Source organism: Marmota flaviventris, chromosome 5 (assembly GCF_047511675.1).
Source record: "Marmota flaviventris isolate mMarFla1 chromosome 5, mMarFla1.hap1, whole genome shotgun sequence".
In the NCBI taxonomy this organism is placed as follows: domain Eukaryota; kingdom Metazoa; phylum Chordata; class Mammalia; order Rodentia; family Sciuridae; genus Marmota; species Marmota flaviventris.
This window is the reverse complement of record NC_092502.1, coordinates 72,694,802-72,717,901: the sequence shown is the minus strand read 5'-3', so window position 1 is coordinate 72,717,901 and position 23,100 is coordinate 72,694,802. Positions and strand designations below refer to the sequence as shown.

The 23,100-nt window shown below is 42.7% G+C and overlaps 1 protein-coding gene and 2 pseudogenes across 1 annotated transcript; 1 reads left to right on the top strand and 2 right to left on the bottom strand.

The window, feature by feature from the left end:
• Positions 1-1,701: 1,701 nt before the first annotated feature.
• On the bottom strand, positions 1,702-3,519 carry LOC114086246 (small ribosomal subunit protein eS21 pseudogene; annotated as a pseudogene).
• Positions 3,520-8,766: 5,247 nt separating this feature from the next.
• Positions 8,767-9,836, bottom strand: LOC114086247 (non-histone chromosomal protein HMG-17 pseudogene; annotated as a pseudogene).
• A 7,151-nt stretch (positions 9,837-16,987) lies between these two features.
• Wnt8a (Wnt family member 8A) lies at positions 16,988-22,218 on the top strand. The gene is made up of 6 exons (XM_027927903.2): positions 16,988-17,055; positions 17,149-17,182; positions 17,416-17,554; positions 19,156-19,281; positions 19,982-20,124; positions 21,673-22,218. The coding sequence occupies exons 1-6, from the start codon at positions 16,988-16,990 to the stop codon at positions 22,216-22,218; spliced, it is 1,056 nt and encodes a 351-aa protein (XP_027783704.1).
• Positions 22,219-23,100: the final 882 nt, after the last annotated feature.

The following is a 23,100-nucleotide window of genomic DNA, read 5'->3' as shown; positions in this document are numbered from 1 at the left end:
TGGCCCCATTCCATCCCTATCATAGTCAAAGCAGAGGGCATATAGCCTGATGAGTAAGCCCTAGGTTTCCATTTGTCTCCTAACACCCACTTGCCATGTGATTATTATTAAAAACCAAAGTTTTTAATCACAGGCATGAATAACAAATTTATAGTTAAGCCTGAGCTTCTGCTTTTTATGAAATCAAAAAAGATTATTTTATAATTCTTTTATTAAATAGCCTATAATGAAAAGGTGTTCCTAAGAATATCATCTTTTGTGTTTTTTCCCCAAAACCTCAGTAATCTAAAGTGAAATTACAGGAAATGTGACTCTCTGGTCTTATTGTTCATATTCATTATGATATTCCAAAGAAAAGGAAGATGGGAAATTTATTCTAAAAAAACTGCCAAACTCCCTTCTGGAAACATTCAACACCTATGTAATTAATTGATAATAGTTTGAAACTGAGTGATGAATACAGGGAGGCTTATTAAACTATTCTTTCAAAACTTCAGTATAATTAAAAGTTTTCAGCCGATCTCGGTGACGCACACCTGTAATCCCAGCAGATCTGGAGGCTGAGACAGGAGGACAGCCTCAGCAATTTAGTGAGATCCTATCTCAAAATAAAATATAAAAAAAGGTGTGGGGGGCTGGGGCTGTAGCTCAGTGGTAGAGTGCTTGCCTAGCATGCGTGAGGCACTGGGTTCGATCCTCAGCACCACATAAAAATAAACAAATAAAATAAAGACATTCTGTCCATCTACAACTAAAAAAAAAAAAAAAAGGTCTGGGATGTGTCTCAGTGGTTAAGCACCCTTAGGTTCAATCTCAGTATGGGGGAGGAGGGAGTAAGGCATTGGGCTGGGCACTGGATGTCCTACAATGAGTAAAATATGGCTCCTGTTCTTTGGAGGAGTGATTCATTACCATTCATTCATTACCATGCTAACAGCTTTCAAAGCACTTTTACAAATGTATTATCTGATTCAGCCTATAAATGCATATTAAGACTGCAAATTCAACCTGGAGCCTCCTATATATATATATATATATTTTTTTTTCATTATTCCTTTTCTTCCTGGTCTTTCATTGTTTCTCTAAGATAAATTTAATCTAGGGAGGGCCAGATCTCTGTGAATGGGGGTGAGAGGGGAGGAGCAAGACCAGGATGCAGAAAAGACCTTTATCCCTTGGGAGGAGGACTGGGTGGGGTCAGTTTCAGAATGCTTCAACAATTTAACAGAATCTTAAAACTTTCAAACATTCCAATCTTTTAAACAGTGTGAGACTTTCCTTATAAAATCACCTATGAATTCAGGGAGATTCTCCTATTTCAAGACAGTTAAACTGGGTCACAGAAAAGAGCCACTTTCCCAAGATTACACAGCAAAATGTAATAAAATTTCATTCTCTTCATCTCCCAAAGTCTCCTTCTGTGAAGCTCAGCTGTGAAAGGCAGGACTGATGCACAAGTCAGTTTGACCACCTGCTCCAGAGAGCTACCCAAGTAGCCCATGCACCTTGGGAATGCTGTCACTTTCAACTCTCAGGGCTAAGAGATTCTATCTTGCTTCAATTATTTTAGAAGTTTTTACCTACCCATTTCCCCCCAGGTGGTTGTAGAGTTTGTGTGTATTGCTTCTTTACAAATTAGCCCAGAAAAAATAACTACTTCATAGTACCCATACTCTGCAGTAAGTATGTTCACTCTTTCGCTCACTCTCCTTGCTGTTTATCTCTCCTGTAAGAGTTCTTTGAGAAGATGCCATCAGCCTTGGCCAATTGGAAAACAGAGATATCTGACTCACCCATCCTATGAATGGCTCCACAGATAGCAAAGGCTTCTAATTTTATTGTTATTTTATTTATTTATTTATTTTGGTATTGGAGATTGAACCCAGGAACACTTTACTACTGAGCTACATTCCCAGCACCACCACTCCCCCTTTTTTTTTTTTTTTCAATTTTTGACATGGGATCTCACTAAGCTGCCTCACTAAATTGCTGAGGCTGGTCCTGAACTTTTGATCTTCCGGTCTCAGCCAACTGAGCCACTGGGATAATAGTCATGCACCACTAGCGAGCAAAGGTTTTTAAATGGCTGTTAAACTTGCCCATGACCTGTTCAACATCAGCCCATTTGGTCCTTGGCACCAATGATGGGGTTGCTGGCAGAGCATTTCTGTGGCTCTTAAGGGTCCACAAACTCGCCAGTGTCGTTTTCTTGCCTCCACCACAAGCAAAAAGAAAATGAGCATGCTTTGTCTTGCTTCTTTGCGTCTGTCAATAAGCTTGAGTTACAGGCAAAAATTAGCCTGGGTGGTGCATGCCCGAAATCTCAGCAGCTCAGGAGGCTAAAACAGGAGGATCACAAGTTCAAAGCTAGCCTCAGCAATGGTGAGGCACTAAACAACTCAGTGATAACCTGTCTCTAAATAAAATACAAAAAAGAAAAGAAAAAGAAAAATAGGGCTGGGGATGTGACTCAATGGTTGAGTGCCCCTGTGTTCAATCCCTGGTACCAAAAGAAAAAAAAAATTAGCCTGGGATGGGAGTGTAGCTCAGTTGTAGAACAAAAGCTTAGCATGTTCAAGGCCCTGGGTTTGATACCCAGAACCAAAAAAATAAATAAAGAAAAAATGTACATATGCCTGGTTGTCAGAGACAAGCGCTTGCTGACTATCCCCCATCCAGCCTCACCCACAATGACTTTATCCTTCCAGTCTCAAGTTTCTCTGTTTGCACACAGCCTAGAAGCTGATGTTCCTTCCCTCCTTCCCTGGAAGTTTTGTACAGATCTTTGTGTAAAAGCTGGGCAGAGAACCCTCCAAGCTTTTTTGTTTATTTTGTGTGTGTGTGTTTTGTTTTGAGGTACTAGGGATTGAACTCAGGGGTGCTCTACTACTGAGCTACATCTCTGCCTTTTTTTTTTTTCTTTTTGAGATAAATTCTCACTAAGTTGCTGAGAGTCTTGCTAAATTGCTAAGGCTGGCCTGGAATTCGTCATTCTTCTGCCTCAGCCTTTTTAAAAAAATTAATTTATTTATTTGTTCTAATCAGTTATACATGACAGTAGAATGCTCTTTGATTCATTGTACACAAATACAGCACAATTTTTCACTTTTCTGGTTGTACATGAAGTAGGGTTACACCATTCGTGCAATCATACATGTACTTAAGGTAATGATGTCCATCTTATTCCACCATCTTTCCTATCCCCTTTCCTCCTCCCCTCTCCTCCCTCCTCTTTGCCCATTCCAAAGTTCCTCCACTCATCCCATGCCCCTGTCATTATAGATCAGCATCTACTTATCAGAGAAAACATTTGGCCTTTGGTTTCTCTGGGATTCTGCCTCAGCCTTTTGGAGTTGCTGAGATTACAGGCGTAGGCCACTGCAGGCTGGCTTCCCAAGTGTTTTCAGAGACATGGGCAAACAGTTGTTTTCCTTATCAAAAGACCTTACCTGGGTTGGGGTGTAACTCAGTGGCAAGCACTTACCTGGCATACTTGAGGTCCTGGATTTGGTCCCCCATGCCACAAAAGGGGGCTTCACCTGCCACTAGAGTGCAGACCATGCAATTTTCCAGAATGGAGATGGGCAAAGTGAAAAGTAATATAGAGAAAAGACAGATGGACAGAAGACCTAGATCCTTTAGTCATCACCCTTCAAGCTTTGTGAGGAAGATGTTGAGGCAATCAGCCTGAATTACAGTCAGGGCTACTGCTTCCAGGGCCAAGGTTAAAACTTAATGACAAGCATTATGGGATGTATTCATACAAGGACTGGCAGGCTTTTCTCTGGGAGCTTCAGGGTTTAGGGTTGACTTCTTCTCAATCATGTTCTTATTGCTGAGAACCCAGAAAGCTGAAAGGCCAGAACAGACACCCTCCCAGCCCAATTAAACAGCTAGCTCAAGTTGCAGGACTTCTAAGAAGAGGAAACCTGAAAATTTTTCCATGTGGCTTCAATCACTTCTGCCAGCACCAACTGTGTTCAGCAACTCCCTCTACAGCCCTGCTACCAGAAAATTCAGTGGAGGAAAAGAACGGTCAAGAGGAAAAAGTTCCCATCATCCTTAAAACTAATCCACATCACTTCCTAGCCTCTGCAGAACACCAAGCCATGAGAAAAGCAACCAATGAAGCATTGGCTGAAAGCATTACCTCATCAGGATGAGTCTCCATTGGCTGAACTACTCCAGGCAAGACTTACAGACATAAATTAACTCTGCCAAGAACAGAGACCTAGCCAGGCATGGTGGTGCACACCTGTAATTCCACAGGAGAATTTCAAGTTCAAAGTCAGCCTCAGCAATTTAGCGAGGCCCTAAGCCGTTTAGCAAGACCCTGTCTCAAAATAAAAAATAAAAAGGGCTGAAGATGTGTCTCAATAGTTAAGAGCCCTTGGGTTCAAACCTCAATACCAATAAATAAATAAATAATTTAAAAATAAAATTAACAGGGCAGTGGAAATAACTCAGTGGTAAAGTGCCCCTTGGTTCAATCCCCCATATAAAAACCAAACACACTGTGCCGGGGCTGAATTGAGCTCCCCTTCTCCCTTCTGGGACACCTCCTTGAACCCTTTTCCAATGACATGAGGACAGTCAAATAATTTTTAAAATTCATGTAACTAGTTATTGGTTTGGATCCAGAATGTACCCCAAAGACTCTTACATTGAAGGCTTGGTCTCCATTGCAGTAGTATTCAGAGGTGGGGCTCTTGGGAAGTGATTGGATCACAAGAGCTCTGGCCTCATCACTGGATTATCAATTTATTCATGGGTTAATAATTTGGGCATTATTGAAGGGTGGTAGACACTGTAAGAAGTGGGGCTTATGGGGAGGCATGTCTTGGAAAGGTATTTTTTTCTTTCCTTTTTTTTTTTTTGTGTGGATTTGCCACTGAACTATATGTTCAGCTCTTTTTAATTTTTATTCCTATTAAATTGCTAAGACTAGATTTGAACTTGCAATCTTCCTGCCACAACCTCCCAAGTCACTGGGATTACAGGTGTGCACCACTATGCCCAGTTGGAAAGGTATTTCTTGTCCCTGGCTCCTTCCCCAACCTCTCTGTCATGTCCTTTCACCATGATGCTTCTGCCTTGGAATCAGTTGACAATGGACTGAAACCTCTGAAACTATGAGCCAAAATAAATCTTTCCTCTTCTAAGGTTATTTTCTCAGATATTTTGTCCCAGTGACAGAAAGCTGTTAGTGAGTGGTAGCACTGGAATCCAAACCCAGGTATGCCTGACTCAACACTCACATGACCCATTAGCCTTACTACTTTCTCTCACCACTTTTGCAGGATATTAGAATCACAGACTGTCAGAGCTGGAAGGGATCTCAGGGATGATCTAGCCCCAGCACACTGTTTTCTTTGTTTGTTTTTGTTGTTGTCATTGTTATTTGGTACTATGGATTGAGACACACCCCCAGCCCTTTTTATTTTTAATTTTGAGATAAGGTCTCACTAAGTTGCTTAGGACCTTGCTAAAATGCTGAGACTGGCCTCAAACTTGTGATCCTCCTGCCTCAGCCTCTCAAGTCTCTGGGATTACAGGCATGCACCATCACACCCTGCACACTGGTTTTTCAGTCGAGAAAAATAGATGCCTAACAAGGGGAATTATTTGACCAAGACATACCAGTAGTTAAAGTCAGATCTGGAGCTGGAGCTGGAGCCAAGCATTAACTCTCCTCCTTTTTGAACACATTTCACACTGTTCAAGGCCTTTTCACACTGTTCAAGAGTAGACAACAATTGTTCAGGAATGAATGGTAGTGGATGGGTCAAGGTCAGGCAGGGGAGGGAGAGAAGAAGGAAAAGAAGAAAGATCGTATTCAACTAATACTTTTTTTTTTTTTTTTTGTACCAGGGATTGAACCCAGGGGTTCTTAACCACTGAGCAACATCCCCCTACCTTTTTTTTTTTAAGACAGGTTCTCACTAGATTGCTTACAATCTCGCTAGATTGCTGAATCTGGCTTTAAAATTTCAATCTTCCTGCTTCAGCCTCCTAAGACACTGAGATTATAGGCATGAACTACCATAACTGGCTTCAATAACACTTATTGAACATGCTCTATGGACCAAGTCAGGCACTATGTTAAGGACTTTCCATTCTATCTATCTATCTAACTATTTATTTATTTATATTTTTTAGTTGTAAATGAACACACAGAATCTTTATTTTTATGTGGTGCTGAGGATCGAACCCAGTGCCTCACACATATGAGGCAAGTGCTTTACCACTGAGCTACAGCCCCAGCCCTCCATTTATTATTTATTTTCACATATGTATGTGTGTGTATATTTAAAATTATTTATTTATTTATTTTTGCAGCACTAGGGATTAAACTCAGGGCCTCACACATATTAGGCAAGCACTTTACCACTGAGTTACATCCCAGCCTCTATTTTAATATTTCTGAAATAATATATTTTAAAATATAACAGACATAGAAAATATGTATACACATATATTTAGAGAGAGAAGAAAAGAATTACAAATTGTTATAAAACAAACACACCCTTCTGCTTTTTTTTTTTTTTTCTTTAAATCTTTCAGTACTGGGAATTGAACCCAAGACCTCACACATGCTAGATAAGAGCTCTACTACTGAGTCACAATCCCCAACCCTTTAATTTTATTGAAGACAGGGTCTTGCTAAATTGTCCAGGCTGGCCTCAAACTGTGATCCTCCTAACTCAACCTCCAAGTAGCTGGGATTACAGGTATGTGCCACCATGTTTAGAAAACAAAAAACCTCAGGTTACAAAACAAAACCTTGCCAGCATCTCAGAAGCTCCTCCTCCTGTTATAGCCTCTACCTCTTTTTTTAGATATAACCTAAAACTTTTATAATCACCATTTCTTATTTTTCTTTGTAATTTTACTAACTATTGACATACCCGTAAACACTATGTGATTTAAACAAGAAACACCTTCTTTCCCAGGCCCTAAAGCCTCCCACTGCAGACTGCTCAGCTGCTTCTCAGAGTTCAGTCTTTCTGATCTCCTGTCTAGTTGCTTCTTAAGAAACAGTGCAGAATAAGCAACAAGAAAAATAAATAAAATCTGAATATCTGCCAGGTGTGGCGCACGCCTGTAATCCCTGCAGTTTAGGAAACTGAGGCAGGAGGATCATGAGTTCAAAGCCAGCCTCAGCAAAAGTGAGGAGCTAAGCAACTCAGTGAGACCCTGTCTCTAAATAAAATACAAAATAGGGCTGGGACTGTGGCTTAGGGGTCGAGTGTCCTTGAGTTCAATCCCTGGTAGAAGAAAAAAAAAAAAAAGAACAACAGAAAGCTGCATATCTAGCCAGGTACTATGGCACACACCTGTAATCCCACTACTTGAGAGGCTGAGGTAGGAGGATCACAAGTTTAAAGCCAGCATTAGCAATTTAGTGAGGCCCTGAACAACTTAGTAAGACCCTGTCACCCTGCCTCAAAAAATAAATAGGGCTAGGGATGTAGCTCAGTGGTAAAGCACCCCTGGGTTCAATCCCCAATAACTCCCCGCTGAGCATGAAACAAAATAAAATTACATATCTGAAATATTCATATTGTATCCTCACATTTTATTGGTGATTTGACTCAGAATAAAATTCTAGATGAGAAATCAATTTCCATGAAACTTCAACAGTATTAGGCTTTTGCACATGCTAGATAAGTGCTCTGCCACTGAGCTACATCCCTAGCCCTTTTTAAAAATATTATTTTAAGACAGGGTCTCACTGAATTGCCCAGGCTGGCCTTAAACTTGTGATCTTCCTGTCTCAACAACCCCATTTGCTGGGATTACAGGCATGAGTTAATATACCTGGCTTCCATGGGCCTTTTTAAGGTACTTCTCCATCACAGTTTAGCTTCTAATGGTGCCCTTGAGAATTCTGGAGTCATTCTTTTCCCATCCCTTTTGAGCATGCCATTTTTTTGCCTCTGGAAGCTTTAGGATTCGTTCTTTTTGCCTGGTTATGGAGTTTAGATGTGATGGCTACTGTGTTCACTACCCAGATCCTCCTTCAGAAGGCAGAACCCCAAGCTGCTGGGAATGTGGCCATGCCACTCAGCTGGCAGCCCTCTTTGGAGAATCTGTGGACCAAAGGCATTCAGAGCCAGCCTGCATCCAATTGATGACATCACTGGTGTGAAGGCCCAGCTCCCTCACCTCAGCTGGCAACAAGTCTGCAGGGCTCTGCCAGCTGTAGCACCCCCTGTGGAAAGCCAGCTAAGGTCTTCACAGGGCCTGCACAGCAGCCCAACTTCTTCTGCTCAATCTTGTTTCCTTCAACTTTCTCCCACTGATGTTGGTTCCAAGAGCTCTTTCTTGTAAATGTCCTGCCTGCTACTCTGTAGGTCATAGTTAGCCTCCAAGAAACCTCAATCTGCAACTACAACATGCCCTGTTGGTGGTCTTGTTTACAATCATCCTGTGGACAATCAGTAGGCACCATATTACTGCTAATATCTACTACCACTTTGAGTGGCATTACATCCATTTTATTAGATGCAGAAACTCAGGTTATGGAAGACTTTCATGACTGAGTTAGGTATGGTGGCACATGCCTGTAAAACCAGTGACTCAGGAGGCTAATACAGGAGGATCACAATCTCAGCAACTTAGCAAGACCCTGTCTCAAAACAAATAAATAAATAACATAACATACTGGAGATGTAGCTCAGTGGTAGAGTGCTTGCCTAGCATGTGTGAGGTCATGGGTTTAAACCCCACTACAGGGGGAGAAAAAAAACTTGCATAGGAAAGTCACACAATAAGTAGCTGAAATAGTATTTGAAAGTAGATCTGTCTTACTGCAAAACCAGCAGTGTTCATATCTGGAGTAGTTGTGGGGGATTCTGCTACATACTCTGAGTCCCAGGCTTCCTGAAGAGGGGAAGAAGAGCACGCATCAAAGTGAGTAGACCACAGGAGCTGAGGACCAGTGTGAACACAGTCCTCCTCATTCTCTTTATACAAGCCACTTTGCTCCCGATGGAGAAAACTAATTCTGTCTTCTGCAATGGACACTGCACCTTCAGATAGCACAGCATTGACTCAAATGAAAGTCAAAATATCTCTACAGGAGAAGTGCTGAAAAACATCAGGATGAGAGCAACTGGTAAAAAAGAAAAAAATGAAGAAACAGGTTCTGTCTAGTGTTTTTCTCTTCTAACAAAGATTTGGTATTTAATTTTTTTTGCCAGCAAAGTCCATGGGACACTAGAAAGATTTCTTCTCTTTGGGTCTCCGTTCCCAACACCCCCTCCCTTATTGGGAATTGAACCTAGAGGTGCTCTGTCATTGAGCTATATCCTCAGCCCTTTTTATTTTCTTTTTCATAAAACTTGATTTTAAAATAGTATTTTATTTTTTAAAAATATTTTTTATTTGTTGATGCACCTTTAATTTATTTATTTATATGGAGTGCTGAGAACTGAACCCAGTGCCTCACACGTGCTAGGCAAGCGCTCTACTGTGGAACTACAACTCCAGCCCCTTAAAAATGATATTTTAAACTGTACAGTTACCAGAAGCACACAGTTATCAAAAATGCACACGCTTCCCTTTGCATCTGCAGCACCTTCAGCTTTTTGTGCCTGGTCTATTTGGCATCTCCATTTTCTGCAGGGCTATTCCCATCCTTGCCAGTGTCAGCTTTTCCCTTTTTCTCTTTGGCTACCTTCTCTCCCTTCTTTGCAGAGGGCTTTTTTAGGCTTGAGCTCTGGCTTTGGAGGAGCAGATTTAGCAGACAACATTGAGGATCTTCTCTGTGGTTCGTCCTTCACCTTGGCTTCATCTATTTTAGCATCCCCTGCAGTTTTTCTCTTGGGCATGGTGGCGACAGTGACAGGACACAGGTGCTGAACTCAAGGATGCAGCGGCACATGGCTTTGGTTGGTCTAGGGATGGTTCTCGCCTCTTCTTCATCTCCTCATCCCTATTTATTTATTTATTTGTAACAGGAATTGAACTCAGGGGCACTCGACCACTGAACCACATCCCCAGCCCTATTTTGTATTTTATTTAGAGACAGGGCCTCACTGAGTTGTTTAGTGCCTCACCATTGCTGAGGCTGGCTTTGAACCTGCGATCTTCCTGTCTCAGCCTCCCAAGCCGGGATTACAGGTATTCACCACCAAGCCCGGCTTAATTTTTATTTTTTTATTTTGAGACAGCATCTCACTAAGTTGCTTAGGGCCTTGCTAAGTTGCTGAGACTGGCTTTGAACTTTCAATCTTCCTGCCTCAGCCTCCCAAACCTCTGGAATTACAGGCATGCACCACTATGGCTAGGAAGAATCACCTCCCCCTTTTTAAATATTTTTTCAGTTGTAGATGAACACAATAACTTTATTTTGTTTATTTATTTTTATGTGGTACTGAGGATCGAACCCAGTGCCTCACATGTGCGAGGCAAGTGCTCTACCACTGAGCCACAACCTCAGCCCTAGGAAGAATTCCTTTTTTAAACTAGGTTTTGTTATTCCATGCTTGAATAATTATATCAAAATAGATTCTGCTGTCATGTATAACTAAAAAGAACAAATAAATAAAAACAGATTTTGCATGCACATTCTAATATGTATTGCTTAAATTATAACTTTTAAAGTCATGCCTTATAAGTACATTACAAGTTTTTCAAGGACAAAGATCACTTTATAAGCTTTACTGTTATGGCTGCCTCAGTGCCAGCCAGTCACTAAAGGCTAAATTTCCAGTAATAAATCCCACAGCCTGGCAATAAGGAGCCTGCTGTACCACTCACTGCCACCAGGTGGCAGGTCTCACTCAGAAGTCCTCTTCTATAGAATTTCATCATCTCCACTTCCTTTCTAACTAGTCCAGAGTAACTTATTTCTCTGTACTGATATAGATTGTTTAATAGTTTAAACTTCTCTCAGACCGGAGTTAGAGCCACTCCAAGTAAAAATATCTCCTAACTCAACTTGGACCCATAACTGTAAATGAACATTTTTGGAATAAATAAATGAATGCATACATGCATATTTCTATGAAGATTAATAAAATCCCACAACTAGCTCCATACTTTCTTCCTTGACAATCAATCAAGGAATATTAATTGAGAACTTCTGCATCCTATCCAGTATCCAGAAATGGGGGCTTAGAACAGTGAGGGAATAACAACTATAATAGAGGGCTGGGATTGTGGCTCAGCAGTAGAGCGCTCGCCTAGCATGTGCAAGGCCCTGGGTTCGACCCTCAGCACCACATAAAAATAAAATAAAGATTATTGTGTCCAACTACAACTAAAAAAAACAAATATTAAAAAAAAAAACTATAGTAGAAGTTTTAGCAAACTGAAACCTCTCCTTGGATGAGTCCTTTCAACTCCAATTCTCACTAGGCTAATAGGGAGTAGCCTCTGTCATCTAGGCTCCTCAGTCAATGGGAGAAATATGTCCTTATTCTTGGAGAGATCCCTGTGTGGTTGAGACTGACAAAGCCTAGCCCTAAGCAACTTCAGGACTGATGAAGGAAACACACTCCCCAACATGAAACAGATCTAGTCATGGCTTGCAGATTGATTCCCTAGTGTACCCCAACCCTCAGTAATCCACATGTTCCACAGATAACCCACTGCCTCCTATTTTACTCCTTACACCTGGAATCTTGGACCTGAAAAGAAAACTTGAAGATTTCCCCTCTTTCTTCTCTGGGCACACTGTTGGGGAACTTGGCAAGTCACTGAGGCTAAATTGAGGAGACCAAAGGGAGGATCAGGAGCTCAAGCAGCTGTGGCATTTGGACTGGAAGTCAAGTATCCCCAGGGAGTGGGAAATTTCCAGAGAGGAGGGTGAAGACCAGAGATTGAAAATCCCTAAACTCTGTTCATTGTCACAGCTCAAAAGAATATGCATGGAGGCTCATTCTCCCCCTTCCCCACCTCCTTATCTAATTAGCAGAGAAGTGTAAAAAGTCAGAAATCCTATCTCTCTTCTGGCATTCTCCAGTCACCTCCACCCCCTCTCCATTCCCTCCCAATTCTTCCCCCACTTGCTCCACAGACTAAGCAGCCCTAAAGGCTCAGAGCCCTGCAAGGAACCTAAAAAAGAAATGTGGCAGAACCAAAGATTTGGGAAATTTTGTGAGAGTGCACATTTGGAAAGAAGCGTTGGCCTGGGATTGCACACTGTTGTTGTAGGGTCACCAACCATCCCAGTTTGCTCAAGACTTTCCTGATATCAGCACCCAAGATCCCACATGTCATAGGAAACCTCTCAATCCCAGGCAAACCGGAATGGTGGGATCCAGGCTGTCTTGGCTGAAACTCACTGTGTGACCCTGATCACTCCCCCACCCCAGTTTCCTCCTTGTAAAATGGGACTCTCTGGCTCAGAGACACCATGGTTCCATGAATGGCCTCTGTTTCCTGAAGCTGGGCACAGCAAAGGTGACTTTATTCTTCACTGATTACAACCCCAGTGCTTCCCTAGGACTCCTGGAATCTCATTTTCCTGGAACATTAGAGAAGAAGAGGGCCTTCAGTCTTACCTGGGCATGCCCCCTTTCTAGATCCGTGAGAGACATGCATGCGCTTATGCATTTTATTCCACTTAATGCTTGTTGACCTACATTATGGACACACACCTCATCTCCTGTTTACTAGACATGAAACTTCTTGAAGGCAGACAGAAAGATCCATGGAACTGGGTCTTTCTGGAACAGCTGGAACAAACAATTGTTTGGTGTTAAATTCCACAGGGAAATCTGCACTTCATGGGTGCTGGCCTAGAGGAAAGACACTGGGATCCAGTGATGTGCGTGTGAGAGGCTGTTTGTATCGGCTCCTGAGAGCTAAGTGTTATATTTTCAAGAATTTTTCCAAACTGGTTATTAAATACATACTTTATTAAAATTCAAATTATACAAACTTACAATTAAGTGAATTATTATAAAAACAAAGATAATACTCAAAATTCATTATTTCTTAATTATTTTGCTACCTTTTTCTATTACTCAAACAATTGTGATTATTTATAGCTACATGAGAGAAATATTATATGATATGCTACTGTGCATCTTGACCCAAGTCCACATTGATAGTTTGAAATCGGCCATAGGGGAAGTATTTGCACCATGACGATAAGAAAATGCAACTAGTCTGGTCCCTACCACACCAAAGCTGGTAGTTAAACAGTTCCTAGCATACCACTACTTCAGAAACTCTATTTGGCCTGTTCTATCTACAAAGTCATCTTCTACTCTGGTTTTCAGCTTCAGATTTCCATTTGTAGAACAGAGACACCAAGTTTGTTCATGGCTTAAAAGCTAATGAAGCCAGGCTGATGGCACAGGCCTGTAATCCCAGCAGTTCGGGAGGCTGAGGCAGGAGAATCACGAGTTCAAAGCCAGCCTCAGCAAAAACAAGCCTCTAAGCAACTCAGTGAGTCCCTGTCTCTAAATAAAATACAAAATAGGGCTGGGGATGTGGCTCAGTGGTTGAGTGCCCCTGAGTTCAATCCCCAGTACCAAAAAAATAGCTAATGAAGGGTTGGGGTTGTGGCTCAAGTAGCAGAGCGCTTGCCTAGCATGCATGAGGCACTGGGTTCAATCCTCAGCACCACATAAAAAATAAAATAAAGATATTGTGTCTACCTACAACTGAAAAATATATATTTAATTTAAATAAAAGTTAATGAAGAGGGTCTGGGGATGTGGCTCAAGCGGTAGCGTGCTTGCCTGGCATGTGTGCGGCCCGGGTTCGATCCTCAGCACCACATACAAAACAAAAGATGTTGTGTCCGCCAAAAACTAAAAAATAAATATTAAAAATTCTCTCTCTCTCTCCCCCTCTCTTTAAAAAAAAAAAAGTTAATGAAGAAGGGTTGGGAGTATAGCTCAGTGGTAGAGCACTTGCCTAACATGCATTAAGGCTCTGAGTTCAATCCACAACACCACACACACTCACACTCACACACACACACACACACACATACACACACAAATGAGAGGACTCTAAAGAAGGTATTAATTATCCTTCAGGTACCCATTTTAAAGGTAGCCAACTGCAGAATTCAAAGATGAATTAGATTCCTATGCTCACAGCTTAAAAGGATGATTTCTTCATTTCCAGTCTACAATCACCTCTGAGATTATAAATTCTGTAAATCTTAAAATTAGGATTATAACATGTAAGAGAGCTAGGGAAGGCTTTAGGGATCATTCAGTGTTCACCATTTCCTCTACTCCCTCATTTTACAGATGAAGAAACTGAGTCTACATGGTGGTCAGTAGCTTGCTTAAGGTCACACACCAGATTATTGAACAGAAGGCTATGGCTCTTATCTGGAGTAGAGGCCTTTCCTTGACATCCTCAATTTCACTTAAGAAACTATATGATCTCTAGAGAATCTGAGCAGGAGAAAGTACAAAGTTTGCACAAACACAAAACCCCCACTTCCTTCCTCTCTGCTACCTAGAAAATGGAAGAATATTTCTCTATGCCAGGTGTTACAGGGGACACAGAAGAACAAGACCCAATTACTCATACATAGGCAGTGAATGCACAGTCATACCTAAAACTCTGTCAAGAGGGGAAAGAGGGGATCATATTAGGGCTAAGCCTGTTCTGACCCCACTGAGTGGCATAGAAACCAACCCTACTGTTTTAAGAAGTGAAAGTTATACATGAGATTGTTCCCCTGCTACCCTCCTGCCCCACATCCCACTGTTCCACAGTGCTGGGGGTCAAACCAAAGGCCTCATACATGCTAAGTATTCCATCACCGAGCCATAAACTCAGCCCAACATTAGATTCTTGACTGGGTAAAACAGTGTCTCAGTGGGCTTTTCCCAAGAGACTCAAGTGTGGGATGTCTCTTTTTACCAAGCAGAGAAGTTGACAAGCAAGTAGAGGCCAAGAACTTGCAGGGTCTGAGAGACAGAGTCCAGTGAGGACTTTTCACATTCATTCTTCAAGAAAAATGAAACAGAATAAAAGCATACATCATAGGGAGCCTAGCCAGACATAATGGCACACCTGTAATCCCAGCAACCTGGGAGGGTAAGGCAGGAGGATTTCAAGTATAAGGCCAGTCTCAGCAACCAAGCAAGACTATAAGCAACTTAGTGAGACCTTGTATCAAAATAAAAAATAAAAAGTGATGGAGGGTTGGGGCTGTAGCTCAGCGGTAGAGAGCTTGCCTAGCACATGAGAGGTCCTAGATTCGATCCTTAGTACCACATAAAAATAAATAAATAAATAAATGTTATTAAAAAGTGCTGGGGATATGACTCAGAGGTAAAGCACCCCTGGGTTCAATCCCTAGTACCAAAATTTAAAAATACTTAAAAAAACACATAGGTAGCCCAAATTTCTCTCCTCTACCCTTGCCCCCATCCCTGTACTAGGGATTGAACCCAGAGTGAGCTACATTCACTGAGCTTCATCCCCAGAACTTTTTATTTTTTGAGACAGGATCTCACTAAATTGCCTAGGCTGGCCTCCAATTTGTAATCCTCCTGCCTCAGTCTTCTGAGTCACTGAGATTATAGGTATGTGATGCCACACACAGGTTGGAATGCAAATATCTTATTATTAGGTCCATCATATTTAAAACTATTCCATCAAATTACTATAAATTTTATGCTCTATTCTATTTCAGTGCTTATCTTGTCACAGAAAGACAACAATCAGTTTGCAGACTGACACCATTTCTGGCCCATACTTTAAGTGAACTGCCCTAAAAAGGCCTGGGGACTCCATGGCCCCTGGAACTCCTTTGGTGGGGGGATTGTTGTACCAGTTCTAGGGTGCTGGGAAGTAATCTGGATACTATGATAGTCACAGGACCATGAGTCAGAACGTGACTTCCCGTTCTGTGTTTTCCTCTGAAGTACTCTAGCTTCCTTCCCCAATCCTGAGAAAGAGCCTCACCAACTAAGAATGACCTCTAGCCCTTCACATAGTCCCCAATCCTGCCTAGTGGTGCCCCATGTCTCTGTTACAGGCCACGAGTTCTTCCATTCCTTCCTTCCTTCCTTCATAGAGGCATGTTCTGAGAACACAAAGTCAATCTAAAGGACAGATTCCTGCTTAAGTAGCTGAAACCTAGCAACAAAGAAGGGGCTACAGGTGTAGCTCAGTGGTAAAGCATGCATAGGTCCTGGTCCCATCCCCAGAAAACCTGGCCCATTTCCCCCTCTCCCTGCAAAAAGAAAGTGGTATCAGTATCACAAAGAAAGTCATCTGTCTTTTCAAATATAGCCCTGGGTAGCCCAAAGGTTGATTCTCACATATATACACAATTAACAAACTAGAGACCTAACCCTAAGATACAAAAGGATAGACCTTCTAGAATTAAGGAAATTTATCAGAACTTACTTTAGTAGAATGTAGTAAAAGGAACTATTGCCAAGACGGGCTCTGAAATATTTCTGCTCCATGGTCTCACAATTTCATCACCTCATAGTCATCAGGGGAAGAGGTAGGATTGACTGCACTCAATTATTTGGGTAAATGAATAGGAGGAGCCCCCCCAAAAGAGAATTCTTCTATGATTATTAACACCTTGGGGAGGAAAGCAGGGCACAGAGTGATGTCTCCCTGACAGATGAAGGCACGGTAGCTCCAAGGGATAGGTGACTTGCCTAGGTTGTTCCAGTCTACAAGACTCTGAGAAATGGTCCCTAATCAGGAAGAGACCAACTGACTTACAGAGGAAATGAACCTCAAGGGTGGGAGAACAGCTTCAGCCTTCTGCCTGTCAGGGAGGGAAGAAGGGCTGGGCAGGGGCGGGACTTCATGGAAGGTTTTGGATTGAGTCCCTCCTCCCTAATCCCCTATTGGGTCAGTGACTCCTGCAGCCCTGCCAGTGAGGAACAAATGAGAAGGGCTGTTGATTTTTTTCCCCCTTGGCCATTCAGAATTTGCCCACATAAATACTGAGTAAGACTCTGCTCACTCCTCACTTCTCTGCACTTGGCCCTGAGCTGGACCTGGTTCCCTGAGGGTAGGCAGGGCCATGAGGGACCTGTTCATGCTGTGGGTAACCATGGGAATATGCTGTGCTACCTTTGGTGCCTCTGCCTGGTAAGTCCCTTCCCTTACTCTTTGCTCCCCTCCAAGAAAGTCCCCCGTTATCTCATCCCATTCACCTCTGCCTCACTTTTTCTTTTTTGATAGGTCAGTGAATAATTTCCTGATAACAGGCCCCAAGGTAGGATGGTCTCTGACTCCTGTTTTTTTTTTTTTTTTTTGCCCTTGGGGTTCCTAAGGGAAATCTTTTGGGGGAAAAAAAAGAGGGTTGGGAGAGACACTGCCAGACCCCTTCACCCAGAGACCCAGAATTGTTTTCTTAGTGGAGAACTCGCTCATTGGAGTCGTCCCTGCTCCCCCAACCCCAGATGACCTGTGCTGGGCAGAAGCTCACAGCCCTTTTCCCCTGCCCAGGCCTATCTGACCTATACTACCAGTGTGGCCTTGGGTGCCCAGAGTGGCATCGAGGAGTGTAAGTTCCAGTTTGCTTGGGAACGCTGGAACTGCCCTGAAAATGCTCTGCAGCTCTCCACACACAACAGGCTAAGAAGTGGTAAGTCTGTATAAGAGCACACCTGTTCAGAGGGTGCCTGTGCATGGAGGTGGGCTTGCAGCATTATGTAATGTGTGTGCTCAGAGAAATGAGAAAGTGACTGGTGATCTGTTGACCTGCCATTTCCTTGCTGTGACCTTGAGTGAGTTACTTTCCCTCTCTCAATCCCAGTTTTGTCATTTGAGTCTGTAAGACCGGCTCTATTTAGCCAATCTAAGGGTTGAATGAGGTAGGCAGAGGTGTCTCACAACATACGTAAGAAATTATGTTTTTAGTGCATACCTGTATTTGTGTGTTTGTACATAATTCACCAATTTACATGAAATAAAAATGGGGAAAGGGGTCTTTATTTGCAGCCCCTGGGGGAGTTTTACATCTGCCTAATTCTCTTAAAATCCTAGCAACAGTGAAGCTGAGAGATCACATTGAGTTTTGCCTCAGGTGGGCTGCATGTACGTGTGTGTGTGTGTGTGTGTGTGTGTGTGTGTGTGTTTATAACTGTGTGCAATAGTTTTCATAAAAGTAATTTTTGTAGAAACAATAGAGTTGCCTGAGAAGGGTTGAGGGGAAAGGTAATAAAGAAAATGGGAGTGGAAGAACTAACTTCTCAAGGGGTAAACAGATAGAATATAGATAAGTGGAAACGAAATGTGATGGTGTTTGTGAAGAGTTTAGCAAGATAAGAGCTCAGTAATAGCAGCCACAATGATTATGATTATTATAGGAATATAGCTTTGAGGTCAGAAAGAATAGGTCCTCTCTGTCTCTGTCTCTGTCTCTCTCTCTTGTTTTTGTTGTTGTTGTTTGTTTGTTTGTTTTGGTGGGGATTGAACCCAGGGGCATTTTACCACTGAACTATATCTCCAACCCTTTTTATTTTTTTATTCTGAGACAGAGTCTTGTTAAGTTGCTTAGGGTCTAGCTAAGTTGCTGAGGCTGACCTCAAACTTGCAATCCTCCTAACTCAGCTTCCCAAGTCTCTGGTCTGAAAGCCATGCTCCACTACACCCAGACCTTCTCTCTTTCCTAAGCTAGCCTTGTGGACATGAGCCTCACTGCCCACAGATCAGCAACTGTGGCTGAAGTCCAGACTGGACTTCAGTTTTTCTTTTCTTTCTGGTACCGGGGATTGAATCCAGGGGTGCTCAACCACTGAACAATATACCCAGCCTTTTTTATTTTTTACTTAGATACAGGGTCTTGCTAAGTTGCTTAGGGTCTCACTAAGTTGCTGAGGATGGCTTTGGACTTGCAATCCCCCTGCCTCAGCCTCCTGAGTCTGGATTACAGGCATGTGCCATGATACCTGGCTCTAGGCTGGACATCAGGAGAGCAGTGTCCTGATCCCAACACCACAACTGGAGAGTGGTCTTGGTCTCATCATTCTATCTCTTGGTTTCATCTTCCCCATCTGTAGCATGGGGATGACTGGATGAAGTGAAGAGGTTAGAAAGACTTGCATCATTTTCCTTAAGAGAAGAGCATCTTCTCAACCCAAATGAGGCGGGGGGCAGGGAGAGCAAAAGAGCATTGTGTTTTCAAAGCCTCTGCTTTGGGTTATCAGCCCAAGCTTCTAGTCATTTCCCTTTTTCTCTCCAAAGCCACCAGAGAGACTTCCTTCATTCATGCCATCAGCTCTGCCGGAGTCATGTACACCATCACCAAGAACTGTAGCATGGGTGACTTTGAAAACTGTGGCTGTGATGAGTCAAAAAATGGAAAAACAGGTAAAAGTTGGGTTTTTCAACAGGGGTGAGGAGAGGTGAGGAGCTGCAGAGCAGAGCTCAGGCTAAAGTCTTCCAGGGAAAGGCTGAGGGACACAGGTCATCAAACCCCTAGACTTCAGCACCCCCCACCCCAAGTCATGGGAGCTCCTGGACCTAGACTCTCCTGAAAGATGAGTCTTGGTCCATGAGTCCACAGATTGGCAAGTATCTCTAAAACTAACAAAGACTGGAATGAGAAGACCAAAGAGAGTTTAAAGGTAGCCCTGGTATTGGAATGATTTGTCCATAACCCAGAGCTACAAAACTATTTTCAGACCACATAAGAAACTTACCCAAATTTGTCACTTATTAGGGAGAAAAATGACTCTTAAGACCACTATGGAATAATGGTATGGAATTCCAGAATGTTTGAGCTTCTATTAACCTTTGAGATCATCTGGACTGGCCCCATGCACCTACGTTTATTGTGGGCATTGAAGACTTATTTCTTAGAGCTGGGAAATGCCATAAGTTGGCTTTGGGAACAGGACTCCCCTCATTTTCCCCAAGCACCTTCATTTCCCTCTTTCACCTTTAGTTGAGCACTACCCTCTCCTAGGGTTCGTGGGGATGATTTGGCTGTGTCAGTCAAAAAGACTGACTCTTCTCCCTGCATACAGCAGGGAGCTGTATGCAGAATTTATTCTTTCCTTATGTGTAGGAGGCCATGGCTGGATCTGGGGAGGCTGCAGCGACAATGTGGAATTTGGGGAAAGGATCTCCAAACTCTTTGTGGACAGTTTGGAGAAAGGGAAGGATGCCAGAGCCCTGATGAATCTTCACAACAACAGGGCCGGCAGGCTGGTGGGTATAGGAGTCAGCCAATGTTGGCAACAGCTTCACATCTGCACAGCACTTCACAGTTTACCAAGAACTGACATACCCTTGTTTCATCCTCATAACCATCCAGCACAACTGAGACAGCTATCCCCATTCTCTGGATGACAAAGCCAATTTTAAGTCCATACTGAATGACTTGTCTGCACCAATACAGTTAATAAGCATAAGAGCCAAGCAATGAACTCAGATCTATCTATAAGGCTAGTTCTCTCATCACTAAACCTTGTATTAGGCCTTCTCCATAGTCAGATTTCTGGGAACACAGAACAATACAGAATCAAGGCCTTGCTTCAATGACTTAAAATTTTAATCACTTTAACTGTTTGTTCTAGGACATTAATAGCAGTTTATTGTGTCCTAAAGTCTGGATTGTGAAGGATTGGGACTATCTAGGCTTCAGAAGTTGGGGAGGGAGGGCATCTATTGTCCCTATTTCTGGTAGAGTATCAATCTCTAGTATATTCTAAACTTGAATCTAGTTTAGAATATTCTAGAGTAGCAATCTCTAGTATATTCTAAACTTGGACTTATAGCCAAAATCATAGAAATTTCCTTGTGGACCTGTACCTAGATGTTCTGGTTGCTCAGGGCAGAAGGAAAAGGTTTTCAAGACAAGTAGAACTGTGGGTAATTACTTGCCTTGGTGTGTAAAGATTCAGATTCTAGGAGCTGCCTTCCTTCTGAGAGAGGGTCAGGATGGAAAATCCAAACCACCACAAATACTCTAGTTCCCCACTTCCAGATGATTACAGTGTCAAAGATCATATTTTCCTCTATAATTTATAAAGTATTCTTTGACCCTGATTTTATTTTTTATTCATTTATTTATTTTGGTACTGGAGATTGAGCCCAGGGCATTTACCACTAAGTATCTTATTCAGCCCCTTTTAATTTTCTGTTTTGAGATAGGGTCTTGCTAAGTGGCTAAGGGCCTTGTTAAGTTGCTGAGGCTAATCTTGCACTTCTGATCCTCCTGCCTCAGCCTCCCCCGCTGTTGGCATTACAACTTGCACCACCACACCTAGCTCCCGACCCTATTTTATTCCATTTTTATCCCAGTTGGGCAGGTAGAGAAATATGATCTACAAATGATGGAGTTGGGCCTGGGGTTTTTCCTGACTCCAGTAACCTTCTCAACATTTGCCTGACTCTTCACCAGAATCACCCAAGATGATTTAAAGTACCAGGTCCTTAAATCTGAAAACATCCTCATTGGAAAAATCTGAGGTAGGGCCCAAGAACAAATATTTTTATGATGCTCCCTAATAATCCTCTAAAGCCAAGAAGCGCACACACACACACACATATATATTTTTGTAGATGGACACAATACCTTTTGTTTTATTTGTTTGTCTTTATGGGTGCTGAGGATTGAACCCAGAGCCTCACATATGCCAGGCAAGCACTCTACCACTGATCCACAATCCCAGTCCCTAAAATATTCCATTTAATTGCTAACCATTGGTCTTCCCTTGCCAGAGCCATTCTCTCTTTTGTTTTCTCTCTGTGAAGGCAGTAAGAGCTACCATGAAACGGATCTGCAAATGCCACGGCATCTCAGGGAGCTGCAGCATCCAGACATGCTGGCTGCAGCTGGCTGACTTCCGGGAGATGGGAAACTACCTAAAGGCCAAGTATGACCAGGCACTGAAAATTGAGATGGATAAGCGGCAGCTAAGGGCTGGGAACAGCGCTGAAGGTTGCTGGGCTCCCACTGAGGCCTTCCTTCCTAGCATAGAAGCTGAGCTGATCTTTTTAGAGGAATCTCCAGACTACTGTACTCGCAATTCCAGCCTGGGCATCTATGGCACAGAGGGTCGTGAATGCCTGCAGAACAGCCACAACACATCTAAGCGGGAGCAACGCAGCTGTGGGCACCTGTGCACTGAGTGTGGGCTGCAAGTGGAAGAAAGGAGAACTGAGGCCGTGAGCAGCTGTAACTGCAAATTCCAATGGTGCTGCACCGTCAAGTGTGACCAGTGTAGGCATGTGGTCAACAAGTACTACTGCATGCGCTCCCCGGGCAGTGCTCGGGCCTGGGGAAAGGGGAGATCCTGATAACACCCTACATGAACTGATTTGCTCAGTTGCATGACAGTGGAGGGTGACACCTCTTCTCTCTTGGAGAGAGTAGACTGGAAAACAATTGGACAATCACAGGGATATCTGTGGTCCTCGTGATATCTGCTACAGATGGGGAAATGGAGGCCCAAGATTATACAGCATATTGACAGAGTTGATATTAAAACCTGGGCCTCCTCCTAACTTGGGCAGACCCAATCTTTCCTGCAAGTTACTTCCTGGTATTTGTCCCTGTACTTATCATGCAGCTTGCTAAAATGGGAATTTGGGGGAGTCCATATCCAGAGGAACCCTCGAAGTATTTATTCCTACAAGTTTTAGGCCATATCCAGCCCAACTGTGCTGCTGGGAATCAGAGAAAATAGAAGCAAAAACTTAAAAGAGTTCAGTTCAGATCCCAGAAGGAGCAACCTTCTGCCACTGTGGCTAGGTCAAGAAAGACCAACTGCAAATTCCTGCAGATATATGAGGCAGAGGCTGCCTATTTCCTACTGGAAGGTTTTTAGAATGTTGATTTTTTTTTCACCTGAGTATGCACTTTTTAAGTTCTCCTCACCCGAGCCTAGGGAAATCAGGAGGGCTTTTTCAGCTCATAAACCATTCTGGTATCAAGGAGAGGGAATGGTCACAGTAAGTAGACAGGTGACTTTCATTTATCAGACAAAGATCTATAAGAGAGACTTTCTCCAGAGAGCTATAAAACATCTATTTTGCCATTGTTCCAGATTGGGAACTCAACTACATTTTGTAAAAAATGTTTCTAGGATACATCCAACTGAGACCTTTTACTACTCCCCTTGATAACCTTGGGACCAGGAAGGGAATTGGAACCCTGCTTCTGTTTCCCAATTCAGCAGG